This window comes from Tinamus guttatus, unplaced genomic scaffold (genome assembly GCF_059628265.1).
Source record: "Tinamus guttatus ecotype Peru unplaced genomic scaffold, ASM5962826v1 Tinamus_guttatus_pri_ptg000004l, whole genome shotgun sequence".
Lineage (NCBI taxonomy): Eukaryota > Metazoa > Chordata > Aves > Tinamiformes > Tinamidae > Tinamus > Tinamus guttatus.
In genome coordinates this window covers 6,389,986-6,415,526 of record NW_028288538.1, presented here as the reverse complement: position 1 = coordinate 6,415,526, position 25,541 = coordinate 6,389,986, and the positions used below count along the sequence as shown (strand labels likewise).

Sequence of the window (25,541 nt, the reverse complement as noted above, 5' to 3'; positions counted from 1 at the left end):
CACAAAATTCAGAGAGCTGCTACGCAGCCTTCAGCCGATGACAGCACTTCAAGGTTTGCGGGCAGGGGGAATGAACTTGCTTATGCACCAAATAATCACAAACATGAAGTGCATGGAAAAAATTAAAAACGTGTTCTAAGAGCGATAAAATACAATGGAAGAAACCCAAGTTTCACTCTGATTTATGCCTAGCACCTGTGTGATGCAAGAAGACAAGTGATCCAAGGACAGTTCTGGACCTTCTCAACACAGCAATAGCTACAGTTTAGCAATAGTGCTTTTCATTTAGGAGGCTGCAAACTCCTGGTTGAATCACGGGGGCAGGATCCACTCCAGAGGAACTACTCCTGTGGTAGAGGTATCAGAGTAGCCTCTAAAGGGAAGCAAAATACTGCGGCCACACCAAGCACTGATAATCCCACTCCTTGGATTTCCAGTTTGATTTCTTAATTATTTTGATATCACTGGGCTGCTATTAGCTTCAACAATGCTCTAATTTTTAACTGGAAGCCAGATATCTGCTATGGCAGAGCCCTGGCAGGAAGGATCATGCCAAATTGTCAGGTCATTCCTATTTCACACCAGGTTTCCCATAGAGTGGCAAATCGCTATGGTCAGCACCCAAATTCCGCACGTTGGCAGCGCAGCAGAAGCAGAGAGCTACAGCAAAGACGAAGTCCAACCTCCAGTGCAAAGGCTAAAACACTGATTTACCTGCTGCTCCTTGACCAATGCTTTCCTACACGGGAAGGAGGAAGAAACATCTGCGAACTCCAAGAGTTCCTGATGCTTTTTTGGTAACTTTACAAGTGATTGCTTCAGGCACAACGTAAACATGGATTTTTTTTGCCCTGATCCTTCAGGAGATGTACCCTGCAAAACAGTTGGTAGGAACCAAAATCCTTTTGCGAGTTTTCTAAGAACGGATGCAGCGAATGCAAATAAAATACCATCCACAAACATACAGTGACTGAATGGCACAAGATCTTCTTTGTTCCCAGCTTGTTCCAATTCCCTTCTCCACTAGCTGTTTTTCTTTCCTGTCAAGCTTATGGAGTTCCCCACCTTAAAATAAGGCAAAGAACATATTCACCCACCATTCAAATAAAAGAAGTCTTGTAAGAATCAATCAACAGGACAAACCAAAAGCTGTTGTGTGCATAGCAGGCATCTCATTACACTTGAATTCAGATCTAACAGCCCTAATGGGTCCTATTTGATGTTGGTTTTTTGTAAGAATATTTATTTGCTTTTCAGTACTTGACACTTTTGAAATTCTGCTACCAAAACAGTGATCTAGATGAAGTGCTGCTTTACATAAGTGTTTTAATTCTTAAGAGGAGGAGTCACCCCTGCAGTTCCCTGCTTAAGGGTCTGAACCAACTCCCATTAACGTCAAAAGACGTGAGGGCCACTGACGCGGCCTGTTGCTGGCTCGCATCCCCAGATCATCAAAATTGAATTTAAGCAAGTGGGTAGGTTATAGAAAGCAGAATAAAACATGAAGAATGCCTGCAACTGAAGATGAAAATCAAGATTATAACAATAGCTATCATTAGCAGCCCTCTGTTTAAAATATTTGCACTATTTACGGCCTATTTTCTGCGAAGCAATGTGTGCGCACATATACGGACACTGAGTCATATGCAGGAACAGACAGAGCAAGCCACAGTTTTGAAACTCAATTAGGAAAATACTAGTGGGAAGTAACAAGGGCCATATTTTGTCCTAAAGTCTAAGCTTTGCTGAACAAAAAATAATTTACGGAACTGATGACTTCAGAAATACTGAAGTCAGATAATTATAGTGAATTACATTTCAACCCAGGCATCCAGATGATCTATAAAGATAAAGAGGAAGATTGTGTTTTTTATATAAGCAACCAAAGTTGCCAAGGGGACCAGCTCTTTTTCCCAAGTATAATTAAGCGGACATTTCACAAAATAATCATCATGTATATGATACAGCTAAATTTTTAATCACTTCCAGGGGTGTCTGGAGATTGAGTCTTGTGGGCTCCCAGTGTACTACAAACAGCATCTTTAATGTGACTGTTGGAAAATGTCAACAAAATCCAGCTGATGCAGAAAACAAGTTGACATTTTGTGTCCCAGAAAACGAAGGACAGCCTGACTAAAATGAAACTACATTCCTATACAATGCAGGTAACAAGTACTAGGTCAATTTTAGTGTATATAAACAGACCAAGTCTCATTCGAAAATGAAATATTTATATGCATTACAGAAAACCTTATTCCTTTTTCATCTCTACTTAAAAATGAAGAGTATGAAGCAAAAACCATAAAATAAGGAAGCCACATTATCCCACAGCAACCCACCGCCCCAGCCAAGAGAGGAAAGCAGCAGAAGAGGGAGAAAGGAAATTCTCTCCCGAGCTGGACTATCTCAGCCGGGCTGCTCTGCAGCCACTTTGGCTGCTTTCCGATTCCATGCACTTCGCCAGGAAACTGCTGGAGCTCCAGAAAGCCGTTACCGTGACAGAACATTCCCAGACTGCCACCTTGCCATTTGGTGGAGCACTTGCTAATTTTAGATGAGAGGAGGGAACACTCGGACGTTCAGCCAAGAGCCACTTCTGGCTCGCGCTCGACTCAACCTTAAGACGAAACTCACATCCACACTGCAAGATAAACAGCAACACCCTCCAAGCACCACTAAACACAGAGGCAAACAGAACTGACAGGAGGATCCATCATGCTTTTTGGGGGCAGAATTCATCTTTCAGGGCACACACACACACACACACACACAGAGTCCAATGCAGACACTGACCAGCACAAATGCAAATCCTCAGCCAAACGGCTACCTGCACACACAAAACAGCACCTGCAGTTTGTGAAGTTTGCAAAAACGGGTGGGACTGCTTAGTGGAAGAGGATGAGGGGACAGGCAAGACAACCAGAGAGAGCTTCCAGAAGGAATATCCAATTACATGCTACAATAGGGAATTTGGTTGCAGCGACAATATCAAACCTTGTCATACCAAAAGTTAACAGCCCAAAACCTCTACATGCTGAGAGGGGAGATCTCCTCCACCTGCTCCCCAACTCTGCAGAGCCCAGCTGCAGGTATGGACTAGATGGACAAGTCCAAGATGAGGAAGCAGCACATACAGCAGTGTAAGCAAGCAACGCCATACCTTTAACGACACAACACCTACAGCCCTGTCCACCTGGGAAACGTCACACGTACCTTTAACAACACAACATCTACAGTCCTGTCCACCTTGGAAATGTCACACAGGCTGTATCGCCTTCTGTGGCGCTCGTACATCTTGTCCAGGGAAACGCAAGCAGAGGCAGGACGTGAGGAGCGGAGCCCACCATGAACTCCAGGATCAGCTCGTCAAAGCAGATGCTCCAGATCGCTCACAGAAGTCCCTGTGTCTCAGTGCGCTCTGAATCACATTAGCCTGTCCAATTCTCTCAACAGGAAAAAGAAAATCCCAGAGCTGCGACGGGTTGATAAAGTCTTCTTGGAACAGAGACCCGCTTATGCAGGCGACGCAGGAATTTACAGCAAACAAAAGATATTTTGAGAGAGCTTATATATATGATTTTTTTTTGCAACTGCTAAGAATGGTATCAGCCTTCCTGCTGCATTAATAAGAACAAAACACAAAAAAAAGTTTTCCAGACAATCTTGATATCCAAAAAGAACCAGAATGAAATTCTTGAAAGAAGAACAAAAGCCAGATGTGTGCAGCTGGAACACTCCAAAAGGGGAAAACAAAAGGTAGGCTCAGCCACGGTGCATCTAATGCAAGGGAAATAAAATAATAATAATAAAAAGCCGATCACCGTATCCAGAGTAAATACTGCTGTCACCAATGGGTCTTTTTCTTTCAGTGCGCCTGGATGTGATAGAAACAATAACAAAGCACAAAAAAGGTACTTTGCTCCTGTCAGAGTCAGTCCGCTCTTCGCCAGACAGGAGGGCTTGGTTTTGCATTAAGTTGAAATTTCTAATGACAGCACAGGGCAAAAGGAAAGAAAATAATGAAATAAAGCCACTCCCTCCTGATTTGGGCTGGGACGTCACTACTTGCCTTTTTAGTACTGCAGCAGCGTCCTTGGAGCTTTGCAGTTGTGGGAACATGATTCATCTTTTCAGAGAGAGGAAAAAAAAAAAAAAAAAGAGGGGGGAGCCAGTGGGGAGCAGAAATCTTCCTTCTCCAGCTTCTTGCACCCCAGGCTTCAGCCGCTCCGGGTGTTTGCACAGTCCAAAGAGGTGAGAAGCGAAGGTATTTCCAGAGAGGGAAAAAAGGACTGTTCTTCCCTCTCCCCCAGGCCAGGTGAAAGACAGACACAGAGAACTGACGTCTTGCAGCTTCCCCCAGACAGGAACGGAAACTTATGATTTAATCAGTGTGGAGAGGAGAGTGGGGGGGGGGAAAAAAAGGAAATCAACATTTTCTTTTTTTGTTTGTTTGTTTAAAACACAGAAGGATGAGCAAAAAGACCCCGGTAAGTTGCTCTGGGAAGAAAAAAAAAAAAAAAAAAAACCACGGTGCTCGCATTTACTTTAAGCTGGAAGCTTTTCATTCGGTTTTGTCTCTCAAAAGCAAAGTTTCGGAGCCTTTTTGCTGCTCGGCTCTCAATAGCTCATTCACATCAGCTGGGCCCCCATGCGCCCTGCCACATGGCTTCCTGTTTGCAGCTGCCCCCTCGCAGCCCCCTGCGCTTTCCACCCCACCCTGACCTCTCCTGGGAGAAAATCTTTCCATACTTCCCTGGCCTGAGACGTTCTCTCATTCATGGATTCAAAAGGGAACGGGGGCGGTAAAGAAAGAAGAAGAAAGAAAGAGGAAAAGGGGAAAGGGAGGTTTTTTTGTGGCTGGATTCAAATGCGGGATTTGTGCACAACTTGCTGCTTTGCTGGACAGAAAGATGGAAAGGCAGGAAATGGTTGAACCTGTGTTGCAAAGCAGGGGCTACGGCCGGCGGAAACGGCAGCAACAAATCAACATTCAAGTGTTGGGCGAAAAAGCCGCTTGTAAGCGGCGCCCGGCGACCTGGCACATCTCCCGCTGTCGGGATTCGCTCTGTTAATGGAGTTTAGTTAAGGATTTCTAAGTCTTTTCACAGAGCCCCTTAGGGGACGGCTCAGTGGCCTAAGTCCCCCTCGTTGTATAAGGCGCTTTGTAAGCGCCAGCCCCAGTTCTGGCAGATGACTCAATCCTGCATCCTTCCGAAACAGATAAAAAGTGAGTCTTCTGCATCTGAATGCGAGCGGCTTCTTCCCAAGAAAGCCTGACACTTGAAATCCTGCCTGCTGCGAGGGGGCATTTCAGCTCCTCTCTATCCAATGCTACCCACTTTTCTGGCTGTTAGTGGCACACGAACTGACTCCCATATGTGCGTACTGAGTAAGAAAAAAACGAAGAAAAGGATTTTATACTAATGCAAACTATTATTTGGGATTATACTGCATAGAGTACCCTCAATCTGTACAAAAAGTCATCAAGTTGCTCTTCAGGTTCAGCAGCCTCCCTAAGCAAGCCGAAAAGGTCATATTTTCCTAAGGCTGCAAAGGGCCTGGAAACCAGCCACCCCTGGGGCTCCCCCTTGGGGCATCACCACTGAACAAGTCACCACAGCTCGAGGAGGCCGTGAGCTACGAGCGTTTCCGCTCGCCACGGGTGATGACACAGGGATGCTCTTCCCTGTGAGGTTTCTTACCCTGCTTCGCTAGGTCCCAGTCCCTCCCTGCCAACCCAAAGCTCCATCTCCACCACCCAAGCAGCTGCACCAAGGTTCTGCTTCATGAGCCTCCCGCAGTAACAACCCTTGGCTCCAGATTCCGGCCAATGACTCCACTTCTCCTCAATAACCAACAGAGCTTCTGCTTTCAGTATTAGAAGACACGTGAAATGCGGCAGCACTTGGGGGACTTTCTGGAGCCACCAGTTCTCCCCACCAGTAATGAATCCCAGCGATCATGTGCGCGTGGAAATGAGAACCCAGCAATGGCTGGGACCGCATTCCAGCCTGCAGACACTACCATATAAGGCTGGGATTTCCTCAAACCTAAATTTACAAGACAGGAACCTATAAACAACGTTTGTGCATTTAGTTCAGGTAAAGGAGTTCGCAGCAGTCCCGGTGCTCCAGTGCCACACTAATTTTACATTATGCAAAGCCCGTTACTTTGTTTTACCTGATACAGCAGATTTATTTATTTTTTAAGCTTTTTTGCAAAGCAATCCAATGAAGGCTGCCAATAGGAGGCCTCTACTCCTCCACAGGCCAGGATGCATCCAAATGACAAGGGCACAAGCTCTGTGAAGGCCCCGCGCTCGGTGTGTGCCACCTGCCCTCGCGGGACGGGCCCGCGGGCAGCCCCGGCGCCGCTCGTGCGATGGAGCCCGGCACCTTCCCGAGGAGCCTGCGTGGCCCAAGGCCGCATGTGCCCGGCTGCCGAGCGGAACCAGGCGGGTCTCGGTGCCCGCCCGGGTGACCGGGGCTCATCCACAACGGCCGCTGCGGCCAGGCAAAGATTGAGCCACTGCCAGCGGATCCCCGTGAGCTCCTCGACACCTTCAACCACAGAGGGGAACCATCAACAACAGCAACCAAATAAACCACCATTAAAAAAAAAAAAAGCCCTCCCAGCTCCTCTCTTTTTCTTTTCAATTAAAGCTTCTACATCCCTATTTTGCTCCGGGAGTTTTGCTGCGGTTGTGTCCCTGACTCACAGCCAAGATCAGGAGGCCAGTGACGACTGCAGACACCCTAAGTCCATCTCCTTTTCATTTGCAGACTTGACTGTTGGGGGAGGGAAAAGAAAAAAAAAAAAAAGAACAGAAAAACACCCCAACATAAACAAACAGGGGACACCGTGCCAGGCACACTCCCACTTGGGAGACCACTGCCCTCCTCCCACGTTAGGAGGGGCTTTGACTGCCTCTTTCCAGCCTGGAAATCTTGTCCTCCGGATATTCTTCCCTGCGCACCCGCACGGCGCACGCGGAGGAGACGCGGGACGTGCGCGGGGCAGGACAAAGCTCTCCGGGCCCTTCTGTGCCTCTATTTAAGGCGGTCCCCCTGGGGCTATATGTATGTTTACATAACATATAACATCGACGTGGTCACAGACACAATGCACCAGACAATCGGAGGATAAAGATTAAAAAGAAAAATAAAATAGAGTAAATAATTCTTTCTTTCTCTCCCCTCCCTGTTCTCCTTTCATGAGAGTTACTCAAAATGGAGCAGGGCCCCGACCGGCAGCCCCGGCCGTTGGCTGCTGATGCGACAGTTCTGGGCTCCTTATTGAAAACATCTGGAAACGCTGTGCGGTTTTGTGCAGCCAGGGTTTGAAACCGACCAATCGTTTTGTATCCAAACCAAAGCCCAGTGCTGCAGATTTCAAGGGAAGGGGAAAAAAAAAAAAAAGAAAAAAAGAAAAAAGAAAAAAAGAAAAAAAAAAGTGCTCAGCTGCACCATATGATCTTTAACTCATCCAGATAAAACTCCTCCTCCTCCAGCCGCTAACAGAGCTCTTAATGACAAGGAAATCATGGTTATGCTGAAACAGACAGCACTATTGTTATCTGTTTCAAATTACATTTGCCATCGAGTTATGAAACACTGAAAATGATGCAATCTGCAGAAATACTGAGGCTTTTTACCATTCTAAGCTGCGGCTCTGATAGGAATTAATGGAGCTGTACATGGAAGGGAAAAAATATGCGGTCTCTTCAACAAGTCGTACCCCACTTTTTGTCACTAAAAGCAGGAATTAATAAATTCAGACTGAAAAAAGGGAATAAGAACAATTTAAAATGTCCCTTTTTTTAAAAAAAATCTTTTTGCAACATGTTTTAAAAATTTTTATGCTTCTGGCACTTGGAAGTGCAGACAAAACAAAACGTTTCTTCTAAAACTAAATAAGGCAAAAGAAATATGCACTAAAATACTGCAAAGCCTGTAGGAGAAGTGTGTCCAGCCTGGAACAGCACGCACATTTATCGTGTTTTTTGAGAGACAGGTCAGCACCGGGGAGAAAAGCAACTGAGACACAGACGGTCAAACGCGGATCTTGGAGATGACCAGACGGTTGCACATTATCGAGGGCTGACGCTGCAGACGCTTGCGAAGAGTCTTCGATGTTAAATAATGCGTTTTTCATTCCCACACCGGGATTCTAGGACAAAGCAGACCTTTGGGATGGATCGCGTCCCAGCCAGCCTGTCCCGTCTGCGGGATGACATTTTGCTCGGGTGTCACCTCCCTCCCGCGGCAGCCCAGCCGGCCTGTGCACCACTTGGCGGCATCCTCTTCTTCACTGAAGCGGCCCCAAAAGCCAAACCGAGGGCCCTGCCCGTGAGTAAACTCTGCAGCACTTCCACAAATGGAAAATGATTCTGCCCAGTTACGATTTTGGCTGCCCTACAAAGAGAGAGCATGGGAACAAGTGGAGCCAGGGAGAAGGACGTGGATGGGTAGCCCTCAGTGTGCCATCACGGAGAACCGGTCACCTGGCAAACACCCACTGTCGTAGAGGAGAAGCTCAGCAGAGCAAGCAACAAAATTCATCATCCTGCTCCTTCTCGCTGAAAGGGGAGACCTTCTCAAGACTGCACTGGCCCAAATTAATCACTGGACCAAAACTTCTGCAGATCTAATCCTGATTTTCCAACACGGACAGCCTCTACTCTTCCAGATATTCCAAATTTAAATCATCAGATCTTCATGCAACTGTTTGGAAAGAGAGATGTTTCCTCACAGAGTAATATCATCTTCTGGAACAACCCAAACTGAATTTTACAGCCAAAGAAACCATCATACAGCTGCAATCTGTGCTCCTGCTCAAAGACATAACTGTCTGATAAACAGTTTAAGGACCACGAAGAAGGAATGAAAAAGATTTGGAAAGCTGTCAAACGTATGGATTTGCGGATCACATACTCTAAGAAAATAACAAAAGCACCTTGAGAGACCTTCAGCCATTTCCTGACCTCCACTTTCCCAGTTATTTCTCAGAGACTCCGCATGCACTTCTCAGGCATTTCTATTGTGGAAAAAAAAAATCTTTAGAAAAAAGTCAAAGCTTTTGTCTGCTGCAGAATTTGCCTGCACATCCTTTCAGAGGAAGTAAACGGCCCATCTTATTGCTCCCAAATGGTTACAGGAGAAACACATCCCACGCAAGAGATTAGCAACCTCTCAGCTGATTTTACATCACTCTGCAACATATAGTTCTGTTTTTACCAAAAATAACTGCAGATCAAGACGTCTGGCTGGTTGAAGTGCTGTGGGATCTTGGACAACCCCACGGATATTTATTCTGCGTGTTACAGAAACACTTTCACTGTCAAACACTGGATATTTTGTATCAATTTGCAGCAAATTCCAGCATCCTGAATGCTACGAGGGGAAAGCACGAATGTGCAAGCTGGGAGCAGTCCCCCAAGCAGGCCGTTCAACAGCACCTGAATCGCAAGGTGCAGAACCAGCTCAGCGCCTGAGGAACAACCTGCACCTCCCGAGCAGCCTCCAGGACACCAGCTGTCCCTGCGCACAGGCACCTCCCTGCCGGGTAGGAAGTTTCATGCTCTGCAGCTTGGGCAATACATGAAAACGCTGTGGGTCTTTTTGTAAGGAACCAAAAGCCAATTTTCAGGCATTACTTAGGTTTCGCAGTTGGCTCAGCCCAAGATCAAGCTGCGCCGCTGCTGAAGGGGTCACCAAAAAGCAGCACTCCTTTTTTTGACCTCATCCAATGCGGAAGCCAAACTAGCTTAGCTTACGTTTCACCCCATGTTTTTAAATTGCTGAAAATTAGTGTGAGAATTTTACATTCAAACTTTACATTCATTGTCAGGCAGCAGCGGCTCTATGGAGCCTGCTTATTAATCTGCTATTTACAGGCTCAGTCCCCTAACCACCTATCAAGGAGCAGCTGGCAAAGCACCTGATGGAAAACAGAGCTAATACAGGAGTTTCTCCCAGAGAAGACTACACAGATAGAAAATGTGACTCTTCATAGGGATTACACACTATTATGGCCCTCAGCTACACTGCTAGCTGTGCAAATTATGGGGAATCAGGCACCATAGTCTACAGACAGTGATACAGCTTTGGGGATCTGGAAAGCCAAGGACATAAATACAACTATTTAAAACAGTGAATTGTACAGTGAATTTATCAGAAATTTTAGCCACTGGAAATTGGTTTGCACAGGCTACGCACCAAATATCCAAAGACCTGCTCAATCCACATGACACCCAAACACACAGCATCCAGCAGCTCTTCCTACAGGGGGGCTGGACTGGGAGATCATTGTATTTGTCTCAAACACGAGAATAAGGGGAAGTTTCATTAGCTATAAAGCTGACATATTCAAATCTCATGGGATTTTTTTTTTCATTTTTATAGCATGCATAACAAAAAAGCACATTCTACCATCACTGAGATAAGGAGTACAAGAAAGGACTGATTTACAAAAGTTAATACATAGCTGTGCTCCAATATACCACAGTAAAAATAAAATCTTGAAAAAGTAAAGCCTTACAATTTAAAAGATTAATAATTAGAATGAGTTTTCTACGCAGAAAAAAAAGATCATATCCCATTTGCAAGCCCAGGAAATATCTCTACACTGAGTTCAGAAACAAAGACTTGTAGCCATGACACCAGATCCACTCTGCAAAGCCTGGCAGCGACAGGAGATTTGGTTCAAGGATATGCTCGGTGGATGCTTCTATCTAAAGAACTACGTATTTAGCTGAAAAGGGACACAGGATAACAGATTACATAGGTGAATTGGCGGGTAAGTCCAGCAAAAATGACGCACGGAATTGGTGAGTAAAATTACTAGACAATAAAAGTAAAATGACACATTTCTAGCCAAGGAAATTAATTTCACTTGTACCATTCTTTCAGGCCTTCAAGTTAAAGCCACTGTCGTCAAACTGAAAAGTAGAGAAGGGCCATTCAAATGAATAAATCATGCCAAAAAATGATTCAAGCTTCCCTCTTCCCCCTCTTTTAATCGACGTGCCCAGGATTCGGTCCCTGGGAATTTCACGCGACCCAGCACATTGTCCTGGCTGGGCACTCTTTCAGAAGGGAAAATTTATCTCCTCTTGCATCTCCTAACTCGAAAATCTACAAGGGGAAGTGGTGGGAAAGCAGAGCACTGGATAAAAGCATCCACCGTATTTCCAGGTCAATTTTTTGCTTGGCTGCTAATGAAGGCAGCGAGTCAAAGACACGGTGGTATTTGCTTTGCACTTCCAATTTTTGTATTTGCTTTGTGGGGAAAAGACCTCAGACCCTACCGGTAATTGAGAAGCTCTGCCTGCGGCTACGACCCGCTCTCCCACCGGCCCCTCCAGCTCACCCTCCTTCCCTCACTCTATCCCACCAATATTTTCATACCCTCTCTACATGCATTTGGAAACTTGAAATAAAATCCAACACAAACTCTGCGAGGAGGCATTCTCATTCCAGCTCCTGTCTGTGAGGTCCACCTCGGGACCACATTAGCATTAATTTGCTCCCTGTTTTATCCATTTCCCCGGCACTCTGCTGTAAAGAATATTAAACAAACATGTCTTTGCAGCGCAAGAGCCCAGGAAAGAATGTTGACCCTGCAGGAAAAAAAAAAAAAGTTTTTACAAATTTTTATACCACTTATATTTCTGGGCTAAAGATGGCAATGAAAGGTGAGGATTCCTAAAGCCCGTGGAGTAAACTACGCTGTATTCAAATGTGGTTCAACACTGCTACAGCAGGACATGGCAAATTTGTTTTCTCCTTTAGCCATATAAAATGCATTTCAAAAGATAAAGCATATGTACAATTAATGGCCAGACATGTTGAAGCTTACTCAATTAGTGAAGATTTTTCTCAACTGTTGACATCGTTCCAGAAAAATAATAAAATATTTATTTTTAAGTTTACAGACTAACATATGCCACAACTCTTCTAGCAGCTTTTCAAAGATCCCTTTATAGTAATAGCTGTTTTCACAGGTATAATGCCTGGCTGGAATATTCTATCCAAACCCAGTTCCTATTCCTCTGCCCTTAACTAAAAGTAGGGAACATCCCTGGAAACACTGGTCAGGTCAACACAGGTATTTTAGGAAAACTTTGGCTTTGGGACTTTGTGGTTATCTACCTATCACAGCTGCTACACTTTCATACAACAAATAACTTCAATAAATAGATAACTACAACAGACCTAATCCTGTGGACAACGATAACTGGGGATGAAAATGTCAAACATCAGCACTCCATGTATTTGGGGGGTTCGCAAGCTTCCCGAGGTATCCGACTGATCTGGAGCCTCAGGAGCTGCAAAGATCCCCGCGTTGCAGATAACTGGGCAGTTTTGCAGTGCAGAAATCTCTAATCACCTCAAATATCTTGTCAGTGAGTACAAGGAAAGGGGTTGTTCAATGATCTTAGGAAGAAGCGGACAAATGTTCTGGAGGTCTTAAGGGGCTAAAATCCGAAGCATTTACAACAGTTAGATGCAAGAAAACTTGCAGATAACCAGCAAAACCGATGCCAGTGCAATCAATGCAAACCACGGCCACAGCGTCTGGTAGGAATAGGAATTATGCAACACTGTTCTGTAAAGAAAAACCATTTCCATTATGAAATGGTTAAAAAACTCAAATAAACCCCTTCTTCCCAAAGTTAGAATTGCTGACTGCTCGGCTAGTCCTTTTGGCTATTATGCAGCATTAATCTCTGCTGTTTCTGAAGTAAGGAGAAAAAAAGGCAACTTCAAAACATGCAAAAAAATAATGAAACCCATATGTGGTATACTGTCATTATTCCATGTTTATAAGAGGATCAGGTTTTGTTAAATGGGCTTATTTAATGCAGACGCATAAGAAAAAATACCCAGCAAAAGATCTGAAAGCTATTGAAAGAAAAACATTTGTTAACTCAAGCAGTCAGTAACAAGCAAAAAGACACAATTTATACTAAAAAGACGCTATATATTTTGGTGCAACTTTGTTTACAGCTTCACTGACAGCTTATAAAGTTCTCATAAGTAGAGAAATCTCCCTCAGATGTATTTTACCCTTTCGACCCTTTTCACCCCATGCTGTATTTAAGCTGGGGCAACCCAAATATCGATGGCTTATGGAAACAGCTGCTGGTACAGGCACACGATGGAGCCTTTTTCAACAGCTGCTGTTATTTTATGCTTTTCTTTTTGGCTTGGGCAATCGGTGAGCCTGGAAGAAAGCATTAGCTGGGCTCCTTTCCTCACTTTTCCCCCCTATTCCGTCCCCGGAAGAGGTGCCCTATCTCCCTTGCCTGGGAGTTTGGGAAAAATAAGGGCGGAATGTACCCCCAATTAGAAGTGAATCCTCGAGCTGTGTAGATCTGCTGGGTCCTTCTTCTTGGTCATTCACCAGAGATAAGAAATTAAGGGAATCAGGCTGCCACGTGGGCATCTATGTAATTGCACTTACCTTGATATGGGGTAAAACACCCTCTGCGATGGCTGCTTTGCTCCCTGCGCACAAGAGCAGCACTCGGACACCCGGCGCCTTCGCTCCCCTTCCCGTCCGCGCCCTCGGCTCTCCGCGGAAACCCCGGGATCTGCTCTGCCTCCCCTGCTGCTGCTGCGGCGCTGGCGGCCACGCGGCTGCCAGCATCCTCCATAGCACAGATAGCGGGCGAGATTCCCCACGCCAACCTGCCAAAAGGTTTTCCGTGCGCCAGGCAGCGCCGCTTCCCGCTCGGGGAACACGCACGGCTCGGAATGAGGCACGCTGAAAGACAGAACGTACTTTTCTGGGGAGACAAACTACTGCCCAAAAGGCATTTTGAATTAAACCAAAATACTCCCATTTTTAAACACTTAGCTCAGCTGCTACTTGAAACAACATGTTTGTAGATAAACTCTGTTTTCTGGAAAGAGCAGCGAAAACTTAGAGAGCTTTTAAACACCTTTAAAATATCGTTTTGCAGTATACAGTCAAATGGGAGAGCAGGAAAAAGGCACTATTCTGAGCAAGGTTTTTTCCCGTCTATTTTAACAGAGGGCATTTGTTTACTCTTACCTTCAAAACTTCTTATTTTGCTGCCATGCATGCTCGGTGTCACCGTAGGTATTGCCTTAGCTGGACTAACCCCTGCCCACTCACATGAAAAGCTGCTTTAAAGGGAGATTGATCACTTATCTAGAGGAGGGAGAGCCCAAGGTTCTCGAGTGCGGGAGATATTTCAGCATTAAAGAATTCTAGGAGCTACTCCAAGAAGTGAATTTTTGTTGTCTGATGCGCTGTAAGGATTTTAAGCCCAGAAAGAAGATATTTATTTAGTCTATACACTTAGAACAAAGACAGAGAATTCATCTACATTACTCTGTGTGCCTTCTGCATCATTTAAAGCAGATGAAACAAAACCCAGCTTCCTCGAAGATGCAAAGCAATAGCCCTGACGGGTGAGCAACTCAAACACCGCCCCAAAATATCTGTTATTAAAAGAGCCTTTACAGTTTTCTCACCATGGCTCCCCAAAATGCAGGTCAAACAACAGAATTTGCAAAATGCCCCAGGACTCATTTCAGGGAGAGGAGCACCGCAATCCTGAATCCGGCACCTTCACCTCTCCTCTGGCACCGCAATCCTGAACACAGCACCTACACTTCCCCTCCGGCACCGCATTCCTGAATCCGGCGCCTACACCTCCCCTCTGACACTGCAGTCCTGAATCCAGCGCCTCCATCTCTCCTCTGGCACCGCAATCCTGAATCCGGCACCGCAATCCTGAATCCAGCACTGCAATCCTGAAGCTGGCACCTACACCTCCCCTTCGGCACCTGCACCTCCAAGGAATGGCAGCTGCTCTAGGGTCAGTGGTGGAGGGATGCAAGGAACGATTTGAGTCAATGCAGGGCTCAAAGACAGCATAAATGGAGGGGTGTAACATATCCCATGGGGTTTTCACAGTGAAAAAGAATTAGCCACAATGAAGGCAAAGGTGCTTTTTATTAAAACAGGTTACCTTAGGCTTCCCGGATTGTTTTTCAAAATTTACTTGAGACTATTAAGAAAAATAAGTTTATTAAAATCCGCTCTTGCCAAGCTTTTAAAATTCTTGCATATCACCCAGAACTTTTCCTCCAGTTACATCTCCTATAGGTGAAATAGTGGGAATAGTTAAAAATCACGCAAGCAGAGCACCCCCTTTTTTGAAAGGCTCCAGGCTACACGTTACTGCTCTGCTTCTTCACCCCTCACATTCAGACATTTGAAGCAAAGACTTGTCCACCTGCACCCGGGCAAGCAAGTAATGTAATTGTTCATATTGTTATAGTAAAAGCAAAGTGTGAAGAAAATAAAAGAAAATACAAAATAGAGTGAAAAAAAAAAAGAGAAAAAGAGCGAGGAAACACTTCTCTATCCCCAGCAGATGTTAATAGCCCACCCTGCCTGTGTTTTTTGACTCCAGTGAGAATCACCAATGATATCTGCAGTGCAACCAACATTTTGGAGCAACAGAAGAGATTTCTGAACTCCCAAGTACCAGAGCTGAGGCTGAAACCAACGCGCGAGCTGCATCTCTAGCTCTCAAAACTGTGTATTTTGGAACTAATATCCCTCCTGACTGTTTTTAGGTATTTAATGCGTCCAGCTGTGTTAAGAAATTAAACAAAAGTTCAGCGTCAAGTAAGTTGGGATTATGATCTTATTGTGATTTATGGAGGTAAGCACAGTCTCAGACAGAACAAAAACAAGGCACTTGACGATAAGCAGAGTCGGTACCAGGTCCCAGGCTAACGAGTTAGCAAGGGAGAGGCTTCACGTTCCTGCCTCTTATCTCAGCAGCTGGAAGGACAAGGCAGGAGAAGCGGGGGGATGTTGGGCTGGCAGGCGAGACCCACACGCTTGGTGGCCCAGTACTCACGACAGCAATAGTGCAACTCCCGTTGCAATGGGAAGGATGGAAAATCCTTCAGGAGAGGGAAGCACACGGTGCTTGAAAAAGGTACTGTGCTCCCTTGATTGATTGTTGTGAGAGCTAGAGTCATGCAATTATCACTTTTGCAAATACTGCAAGAATGGGCCCTGGAATAAATAAATGGATAAATAAGGTGAAACAGGTATTACTGTGGCTGTAATATCAAACCAGGGCCTTTAGGGAGAAGTAATATCTAACTTAACTGACAGAGTGATACAGCAGGCATGAGTCCTTTTCCAGGTCTGAAACAAGAGCAGCGCAACCCAGGTTAAATACAGGCTAGAAACAATTGCTCTGAGTTTAACTACACAAACAGAAGAAAAGGCAAACAAGATAACCCAGGAATATTGTCTCTATCTTTTGGATGAGCCTCTTGGGCACGGCAAGAGGGGGTAGCTCAGTTCACCACTGCTTAGGAGAAAATGAAAAGCCAGCCACAGCAAATGCATGCCTATACAGGCATAAATTTAATGCCTAAATGAAGCAGAAAGACAAGGGCCTTGCTAGTTGGGAAGCACCAAGTGCCATAGAAAGTCTAGTTTATAATTTGCTCCCGTCCACTAATTCCAATATAGCAGATAGAATATATTTTATTAAACCATTGCAAAACTCTGTCACATTCTTGTTACAAGCTGCACGTTGGGGCTATTCCAAAGCAGAAGTCCAAAATACAGACCACAGGAGTAAAAACAACAAACTAATGATGGAAGGGAGGCAAGCGCCGATGAAAAGAAGTGCTATTTGTATCTCCTAGGCTATCTGCTCTGGCCTCCCAAAAAAACGTTGCTACCATCCATGCTTTCTACAATACCTGCAGTTGAAGACATTATCTCTTCTTCCATGCGAATGATGGCAAAGGCGAGTATTCACATTGGATATTTTTCCTTTCCTTGAAAGTTTTGATGGATTTGGTGCCATGACAGCAAGGATAGTTGGGGCTCACTATGGGCAGCAGCTCTGCCTTGCAGCTGCCTTTGCTCACCCAAACCCAATCCTTTCCCAGCCCAATCAAAAGTGCTTTGGCTTTAAATACCATATGCATGGACAGCAAGACAACCAGGACTTCCATACAGACCTGGGATATTTTAACCACCCCCTATTGCACTCACCACCTACTCGTGCTTTGCAATCCCAAGCTCAATGCTCTTGCCACCGCAGCCAAATTCTATGGTGTTGCCCCTCTGCACAGCAAAGTACTAATGGACCAGGCTGAAAACAGCACGAAAAACATCACTGGCAAGGCCAGACAGCAGTGAACTTTGTCAACACGAGCAATGACGGCACGTGAAAAGTCAAACAATGAGTATTGTCCAGGCTTCTGTTTTATCTGATGTTTTAAAAAATCAGTTTGACTGCAGAAACTTTCTGTCACACAACCAAGTCACTTCAGGCCATGCTGAGATGTGTACAGGATCCCGAGCAGTAAGAGCAGAGGTTTTAGAGGGAAGGAATCTGAGATATCCAACTCAGTATCAAAAATAATATAATAGGAGAAGACAGACTGTCTAAAAAGGGTGGGGAGAAAAGACTGAAAAAGATAACAAAAAAGGGATTCTGTGCAACTACTGAGAGGCTACATTCATTTCAATTCCATGTTTCCATGGAAAGAGTTTTAACAGTACTGGGTAAAACGCCAAATACATTTTCATAACGATCCACACTGCATGAATGGAAATACTTAACAGAAGAACAATTATTTCTAACGTGCACTCTAAATAAAATTTTCTCTCCTGTCCTTTACATTTTTCCTTCTTATTCACACCATTCTTTTCATCCTTTTGCTGGAAGATTATGTCTAAAATGCCAATCTGAATGCTGCTGAGAGCCCTGCCTCTCTCTGCAATTACTGTGCACATCCTTATCTGAGGACTTCCCCATTGCACTGCTGGGTTTCATCCTCTAAGAGAGGGTTTAAAGACAGGAGGCATCACCAAACTCCTGGTCCACACAAACCTCCAGTAGGACCCAGGTCAAAGAGGAACCCAGTAGTTGGGGCACTGGCTTGGCAGTTCATTTTGAGTTTATTTTGACATCCGGACCTGATGAAAATCTTTATGTGATGGAGAACTGAGACTCCTCCACCACTCACTGACCTTTTCAGGCTGCACTTCACTACCAAAGTCCTCGGAGCACTAAAGGAGTTTGAGAAGAATGTGCCTCCCTCTCCTTCCTGACCGCTTGCTCCCATCACTCAGTGACATCAACATAAACAGACTAAATCCCGAAATTATCCAAATTAAAAAACAAACCAACCCCAAACCTTCTCCGCTTCCCCCCCATGCTTAGCTGGGGGCTCTCTCCACACAGGTTCCTTCTTGCTGCAACCCACCTTGCAGGGGACTTTCTAGATCTGGCATGAATTGTCAGAGAGAAAACTTTCCTCAAGTCACAGAAGCCTTCTTGTCACAGACGAACTATACCTAAAAAAGCAGTGGTCTGCTACATCAGATTACCCAAAGTAACACTTAAAAATATGCCCAGCTATTCAACACTTCCTCCCCAACACCTCAGGTTACATATTCAGCTTCGAGCACCAGCACTTTTAAAGCAGAGCAGCTTCATGCGATTTGTTAGACTTAACAAATGTTGAATTCCTGTAGTAAAATGCCCGTATTTATCTTCAGATGATGACTGGATAAATAGTTAAAATGAAAAATGAAGAAAAATGTTACGTACAAAACTTTATTAGTGTAGGATGGCAAGAGGGAAGAAGCATTGCATGATGCCTCACAAACCACCAGCACAATAGGAATGATAACTGAAGCTAAAATCCTAGTTGTTGCATTAATGATTCCTGCTAGGAAGCTGTTTCTCCAGGGCACTGTAAGTCCCAGTGAACTCTGAAGAGTCTTGCTTTACAGAAAACTGAAAACGTTTGGCTTTCCAAATTGTAGGGTGCCAACTTCAACTTCCAGAATAGCAGAATGGAGCCAGACAGATTTTTTTTTCCAGAAAAATAAAAGCTCCAAGATGTGATACACCAAAGGCTATTCTGTCATAATACTGCAGTCTCCACTGAATAGTCCACATTTGGTCTCCTCTGTTATCATCATAATTTCCTTATATTTAGACTAGGAATTAAGGGTGTAGTAACCATGCCTACCATAGAACAGTTACACCGCAAAACTTTAAGAGATTTCAAATACAAATAAAAGAATCCATATGATACAGGAGATTGAACCTTTGAAAAACAAAACAGTATTTTCTTCTAAAAGGTGCAATATTCAATGTTGCCATTCCTTTGCCATGGTAACAGTCTTACATATCCATTATTTCATGTATCCATACTGTTATGATTGCATAAAAAATATATCTAACCACTGAAAAAAGATTTCCAAAAAACAGTATTTCTTCTATCATATTGGAAATCTCCCAGCTTTGTTGGTCAAACCTGATCCTAAACAGGACCTCAGAAAGTTTCTCTAATACACTAGTATTAAATAATTCATATAATTAAAATCTGTTCTCTGAACCAAGTCAAAAACAAACATGGCAGAAGATTCAAGTTCTAAAAAACTTGCCTTTGAGCAGTATCCATCGAGACAACCGCAGGAATAGACACACAGTCCTGCCCGTGAGGCAGCATTTAGCAGAACTGCATTTACGGATGGGAAATTAAACTGCAGGTAGCTTGTCAGGCTTTTGATAATTGGTATGACAAAGCTGAGGAACAAACTTCCTGTGCAGCTGATATGGGGAGGAAGGCAGAGCCAGAGGTTTATTAGCGGGAGAGCAGCTCCCAAGCACAAAACAAAGGGACTGGAAAACTGAGTTTGGCAACACACATTTACTAACAGTCTGCAAGGCGGATTAGCTAATCCTGCCTTGCAGTGGTGTGTCTGCAGAGCAGGAGGAGGCTCTGCTGCAGCAGCTGATGGGGTTCAGCTTTGGGCAGGACGCAGCAAATAGCCCAGCGGTCAGAGGGGGCTGGCCGGAAATTCTAAAATAAAACAGAATATCGGGGCTATCTGCAGCAACCTTGGTGTTTGAAAAGCCTGGCCTGTGGTGATGGGAGGGCAAGCAGAGGGGAAGAGAAGTAGCCCACAAGCTCTGAAGCTCAGCGAGGGCTGCAAGGAGGCAAACACGTCTGCTTGCAGCGAGCCAAGGCTGCGAGCAGACGCTCTGCAGCGAGCCTGGGATCTGGCCGGCCGGCTGCGTTCCGGCTGCTCCTGCTAACACCCGTGAATCCGGCCTGAACTTGGAAGCCACTGCACCAGGATGAGGATTAGCAGCCTGCGGGAGAAGGAGGAACTGCAACTGCAGCACCCACAGAAATGAACTGGAGGACAAAATCCCTCCCTCACGATAGTTGTGTAAGTGCTTTCCAGCTACAGACTCTAAAGCAGGAGGGATAGTAAACATCAACAACAAGCCCAGGCTGGTTTGAGTTCCTTATTTTTTTCCTCCATTTCTAAGTCTCTGTGGCCTGTGTTTTGTGATGCACAGAACAGACTGCTCTGCAAAGCCACGAACACGGATGAGGGTTCAGCATCTGGCCTAGATGCTGGTGGGTGTGAGAAGGGACCTTGCTGGTGAGGAGCCACCGTCCTGACCCAGTGCGTATGTCACCCTCTCGATCTGCCAAGCTTAGGGACAACCTCCTTTTAGGCATGTTTTGTCCATATTTGTAGTTCCAGCCCTAAGGCAACCCTGCACTTTCTGCCACAGGATCCCCTTTTGATCTGGGTATAACCAACCCTTTCAGCCATGCGGGCGGGTGCTTTTCATGCTGTTCCCTGGGTCTCTTGGAAAAATGTAGCTTGCAATCGTGCCACCACAGAGCTTAGCACAGCACACATACATACATACCTGAACATGTATGCAAAGTGGCTGCAGCGAGCACTAGTGACCTGAGCTCTGCTGTTTCCTCATGATGAGCGGTCAGCTTCAGAGGCTGAACATTTCTTGAAAGAAGTTATTTTCCTAAGAAAATAAACCCCAAACTGCGTCCTGCCGAACTATAATGACCCCTTGCTTTGAGTCACCATTGAGCCTCAGCATTTTTGAGCCATGAAGCACTATGTTGACTGCTTGACTTAACCAACCAGCTTCAATAAAAGCCTCTTCCCATCCCCAGAAACCAGCCACTAGAGGGTTTCACACTGTGCATCTAATCCAGAACTGCACCACTTATCTGCTGGCTCCAGGGAAGAGAGAGCCAAAGGACTATAGGCAGAGGGAAGGACAAATCCCTGGATCCTTCCAGCCTTCTCACCTACTCTCCATCCCCAAACCTACCTCACTGCTGCAGGAATCTCTCCTCTCACCCATGAAACTTTTTTTTTACCCAATGCAACTCATTCTCTGTTCCTGTCTCCATCATCTACAGCAGCTTTTCCCTCCTCCCTTGCCCTCCTTCACTTCTGCTGTCCTTCCTCCTCTAACTCTCCACGCTTCCACCTTCCTCCATGCACTCAACTGGACTTGCCAGGCAGCTTCTTCTCTGTGCTGGGAGGAACAAAGAAATTGTCCTTGGAAGCAGGACAACGTAATCCAATTACTCAGGTCCCCCATGCAGCAACTCCCACGGATCCTCTGCCACAGAAAGGTGTAGCCAAAGGGAAAACCCTTAACTCCTTATACCCTTAACTCCTGCAGCTCTGCACTGGATCCTTCACAGAAGCTCTTTACAGGCTGCAGCTGTAAAAAATCCCACCCAGGCAGAGACAATTCCTTCTGCAGAGACAATTTCTTCTGCAGAAACACGTAGGGCTAGAAAGGATCTCAAGAGATTGCTTGGGCTATTGCTGCTACCTAAAGAACCTACTCGTGGCTTTCACTCTTGGTTGTGGTTGTGATTCTCCAAGGGTTTGGAAAGGCAACGAAGGAAAAGGCAATGAAGAAAAGCAAGCTCACAGGTATGTTGTGTGTGTGCCTTTGTGAAACACACAGGAACCATTGCAAGAGAAGGAAAGAAAAAAGAAAAAAAATCAACAATTTAGGGACCTACAAATCAAACCCCACAGATAACAACAGACCTAGGGCACTGCCCCTGACAGCTGCCGTCTGTCTTATCCTAAACAGCTTGCAGGGAAAGGAGGTTGCATATCCTTCCTTGGTGGTCTCCCCATGGCCTCATGATGATAACAGGAAGTTTTCTCAATATCCAATCTAAATCATCCTGGCAAATTAACAAATCAGTAAATTAAGCTGCCACAGAAATCTGCAACTTTAATAATGATGCTTACATACTGGAAGAGTGCTATATTGCGCAATAGCTTTCATTACACTGAATAAATCTAATTATTTCAATCTTTTCTCTTATTTATCACTCCTCCTATTTTCACTTGCAGTATGTCTGCAGCCTCCTTCAGGCAGGACACCCAGAGGTTGGTTTGCTTTCCCTGCTGGGGCCTCAGCAGTGCCAGTTGCCTCCTGGGTCTTACAGGCGACACTCCTTTAACACAGCCCAAAACACGATGCGTCTCTTTTGCAATAGCCTCTCTCTGATGATTCACGCTTAATTTATGGTCCACTAAAATCCTGGGCCTTTTGCTCTCCACTGCTTTCCTGCTCAGTAATCCTGACTTAGTAAATATGCATTTTGACTTCTTCTTTGTAAATGAATCACCTTGTAACATTTTGATCTCTATCTGGATACGCTCTCCAATTTGTTATGCTCATTCTTAGTTCTTACCCTATTCTCCCAAGCGCCGGCAACCCCTCCCAGCCTGACGTCATCTGTAATCATTACAAATGTACTCCCATTTTCCAAATCATTACTGAAAATACTGAACAAAACAAGTCGTTTCTCCCCAGAAAGTGACACTGCTGATGTATCACACATTACTGCAATAGCTGGATCAGACAGATGAAAGTACAAATCATATTACTTGAGTTTCATTCTATGCAAGATAGTGCTCGAGCCACCATGCTACACTTTTAAGTAATTTTAATAGCAATTATTTTGTATCTGCCAAAGTAGATTTCTCATTAGAGTTTGGAATGGAAAAGTGTTCAAGTTTAAAAGTGCTAATGTTCAATTTTAATTGATCCCATCCAGTTATCACCTCAGCTCAGCACTGCCAAATGAACGAGCAAGATGAGAACTCATGGAGTCCCAGGCAGAACGGACACTTAAGAGCACAGGCTGCTAATCACGAGAGGAACCTGAAAAATCCTTGTTACAGAACTTCTAAAACAGAATAAATAAAAACTCAAAGAAAATATTCTGGAGATTTAAGAAACAGTCACTTTAAAAAACTCATTTTTTCATTATTTTCTTTTCAGTGTTTATAACCCTGAAAGCCATTATTTTCCTAAACACTTTTCAGCTGCAACTTTTCCATGACATGCACAAGTGCCTCTCTCAGGCACCCTCCTCTGAAGTGGCTATAGGCGAAAGCATGTGGATCTTATACAAGCAACGCTTGAGTACAGTTCTTGGCACCAAGAATCCAGACAATTCCTTGTGTTAAGAAACTAATTCAAATGAAAGATTTTCTCCTCTTCTCTTTCCAACAAGTTTAAGCTTATTGTCATCCCAACTGATTCAAAAATAAAAGAAATTTCTTTCTCCAAAAGCTTTTTTATAGTCTGAATACATTAACTGCTTTCCACATCGCATGTTGATGAATATTACTGTGCAAAATGCCCACCTATGGGCCAAGAGCTAATGCATCTCCCAAACTGCTTTAACCAAGGCTCTCGAGAGCACTACATCCTAAAACACACCGCACTCCACGGCAAGATGCAAGGAACAACATTTCTATTTGTGTCGAGTGAAGCAAGCCGCTCTTACTAACCACAAAATTGGCCCAGTAATGAGAAGGCAACGAGCACCTGAAAGACTGCTGGCTATGGAAAGTCAACATGGAATAAAGCAGAGACAAAGCACAAGGCAGGAGACACGCAGCTCATGTTTGCTTTCACTGGCCCGCTCCCTGCTCAATCTACATGTGTGAATTAAGCTCTATTTATAAGTCTGGTGCTGTTTTTTTTTTTAAAAAAATGAACTTAATATAGAGCAGTTGTTATTTTGTTTCTGTTGAACGTAGCAACAGGAAACCCTGTCACTCCTGCAGCAAATTTTCCATTCCCCCGACACTCCCAGTGCCGCACCAGAAAAGCCAGATTTCTAAAGAGGTGTTGGGTGAAGCGGGAGCAAAGAGGAGGAAAGAAGAGATGAGAACACACATACACGAAATTAAATGCATGTAAAACATGCAAAATGGAAGCAGACTTCAATCCCTTCTCCCTTTTCCTCATTCAAGAGGAAGGCTGCTTGAAATAAGACACAGGCAGGGTTCCTATTTGCATTTTCTAATCACGCCTTCCTTTGCTACCAGATGCCCAAGTATTAGTCATGAAAATTGTCCACAATAAAAGGTGGCTAAAAAAAAATTAGCACCTTTACATTCAAACATTTCAATACGAAAGACTTATTTATTAGGACAAATTTTAGCTTGGAGAGTTATTAGCTCTATTCCCTGGTTAACTCACTGAGCTAACAACTACAGAAATTAAGCCTTAACTTGTTAAAAACAAAATTAACCTGATTTTATTACAAGCTTTGGCAGGACTGTTGTGCTGCCTAAAGAGCTTTACTGTGGGATGAGCAAAGTTTTTGGTGCTCCACCCTGTAATGTTAACTCATCTCCACAATATTTTCTCTTTTAACAGCTTCGTAATTGCAAGCTAACGCACAAACACAGCTGCTTAATGGCAACGTGCACCAACACAGGCTGCTAGCAAATTAGCATTTGCAAAACATGGGCTTTTTCAGGAAGAAGAACCTATGTTTAACATCTACGAGCAAATGCTCCAAGAAAGAAAGGTAAGAGTGACAAAGACAGCTTCTGATGAAGCAGAATACATACTCTTAAATCAAAATTACATCCCTGTCAAGCCTGACACACTTATATGTTATTGCAGACATATAAGTCTTAAAAACAGCAAGGCATGGGGTTGCAGAGGAAGTGGGAGCACAAAGCCAAGCCAACGCATTTCAGATCTCCTGCAGGGCCTTTCTCTAGGGTCACCTGCATTGGGTAGGTGGGGTTTTCCCTCCTGTTTGATCCCTGCACGTCTTTCCAAGGCACATTTCTATCCCAGGAAAGCACCATTTGCTTGGAAACAGGGCTGTCCCACAGCGCCCATCCCACCTCTTACCCTCTATGGGCATCCCTCTTATCTGGGAGCTGGGTCTTGGGGATGCAGCAAAGAGCAAAAATAACCTTGTTCCTTCAGATTTTGAAACAAGGCTGCAGCAGAGGAAACCTATGGGGTCAAACTGCATCGCTCCGACTGAGACAACCTAAATACGGCGCAAGCCAGGGTGTTTTAAAAATGAAAGGTCTTAAAATAAATAAAAGGTTCCAAAAAAAGGTCATGCTATTTTCAGGAGGCTAAAATAAGAAGTCACAATGAACAACTAAGTTTAGCCTTGCAAAGAGGAGAGAAAGGAAATCAGCCGTTTAGGTGGCAGTCCACAGCACTGCTGACAGTTCTTTAAAAGGCACAGAAAAATACAAGGTAACAACATGTAAGGGACACTTACCGCTGCCTCACAGGCTGCACTCTCTTCCTGATCTTTCAAAAAATCCACCTCGTCTTCAGTTTTCATTTCCAGCTTCCC

General features: G+C 44.6%; 1 protein-coding gene across 1 annotated transcript in view; it reads right to left on the bottom strand.

Moving 5' to 3' along the window:
- The window catches only part of AKAP13 (A-kinase anchoring protein 13), a 158,670-nt gene that overhangs the window by 58,960 nt on the left and 74,169 nt on the right, over positions 1–25,541 (bottom strand). The window contains exon 8 of the mRNA XM_088538629.1: positions 25,464–25,540. Within this exon, the coding sequence (XP_088394755.1) occupies positions 25,464–25,540 (77 nt within the window). The remainder of the gene's footprint in view (positions 1–25,463; position 25,541) is intronic.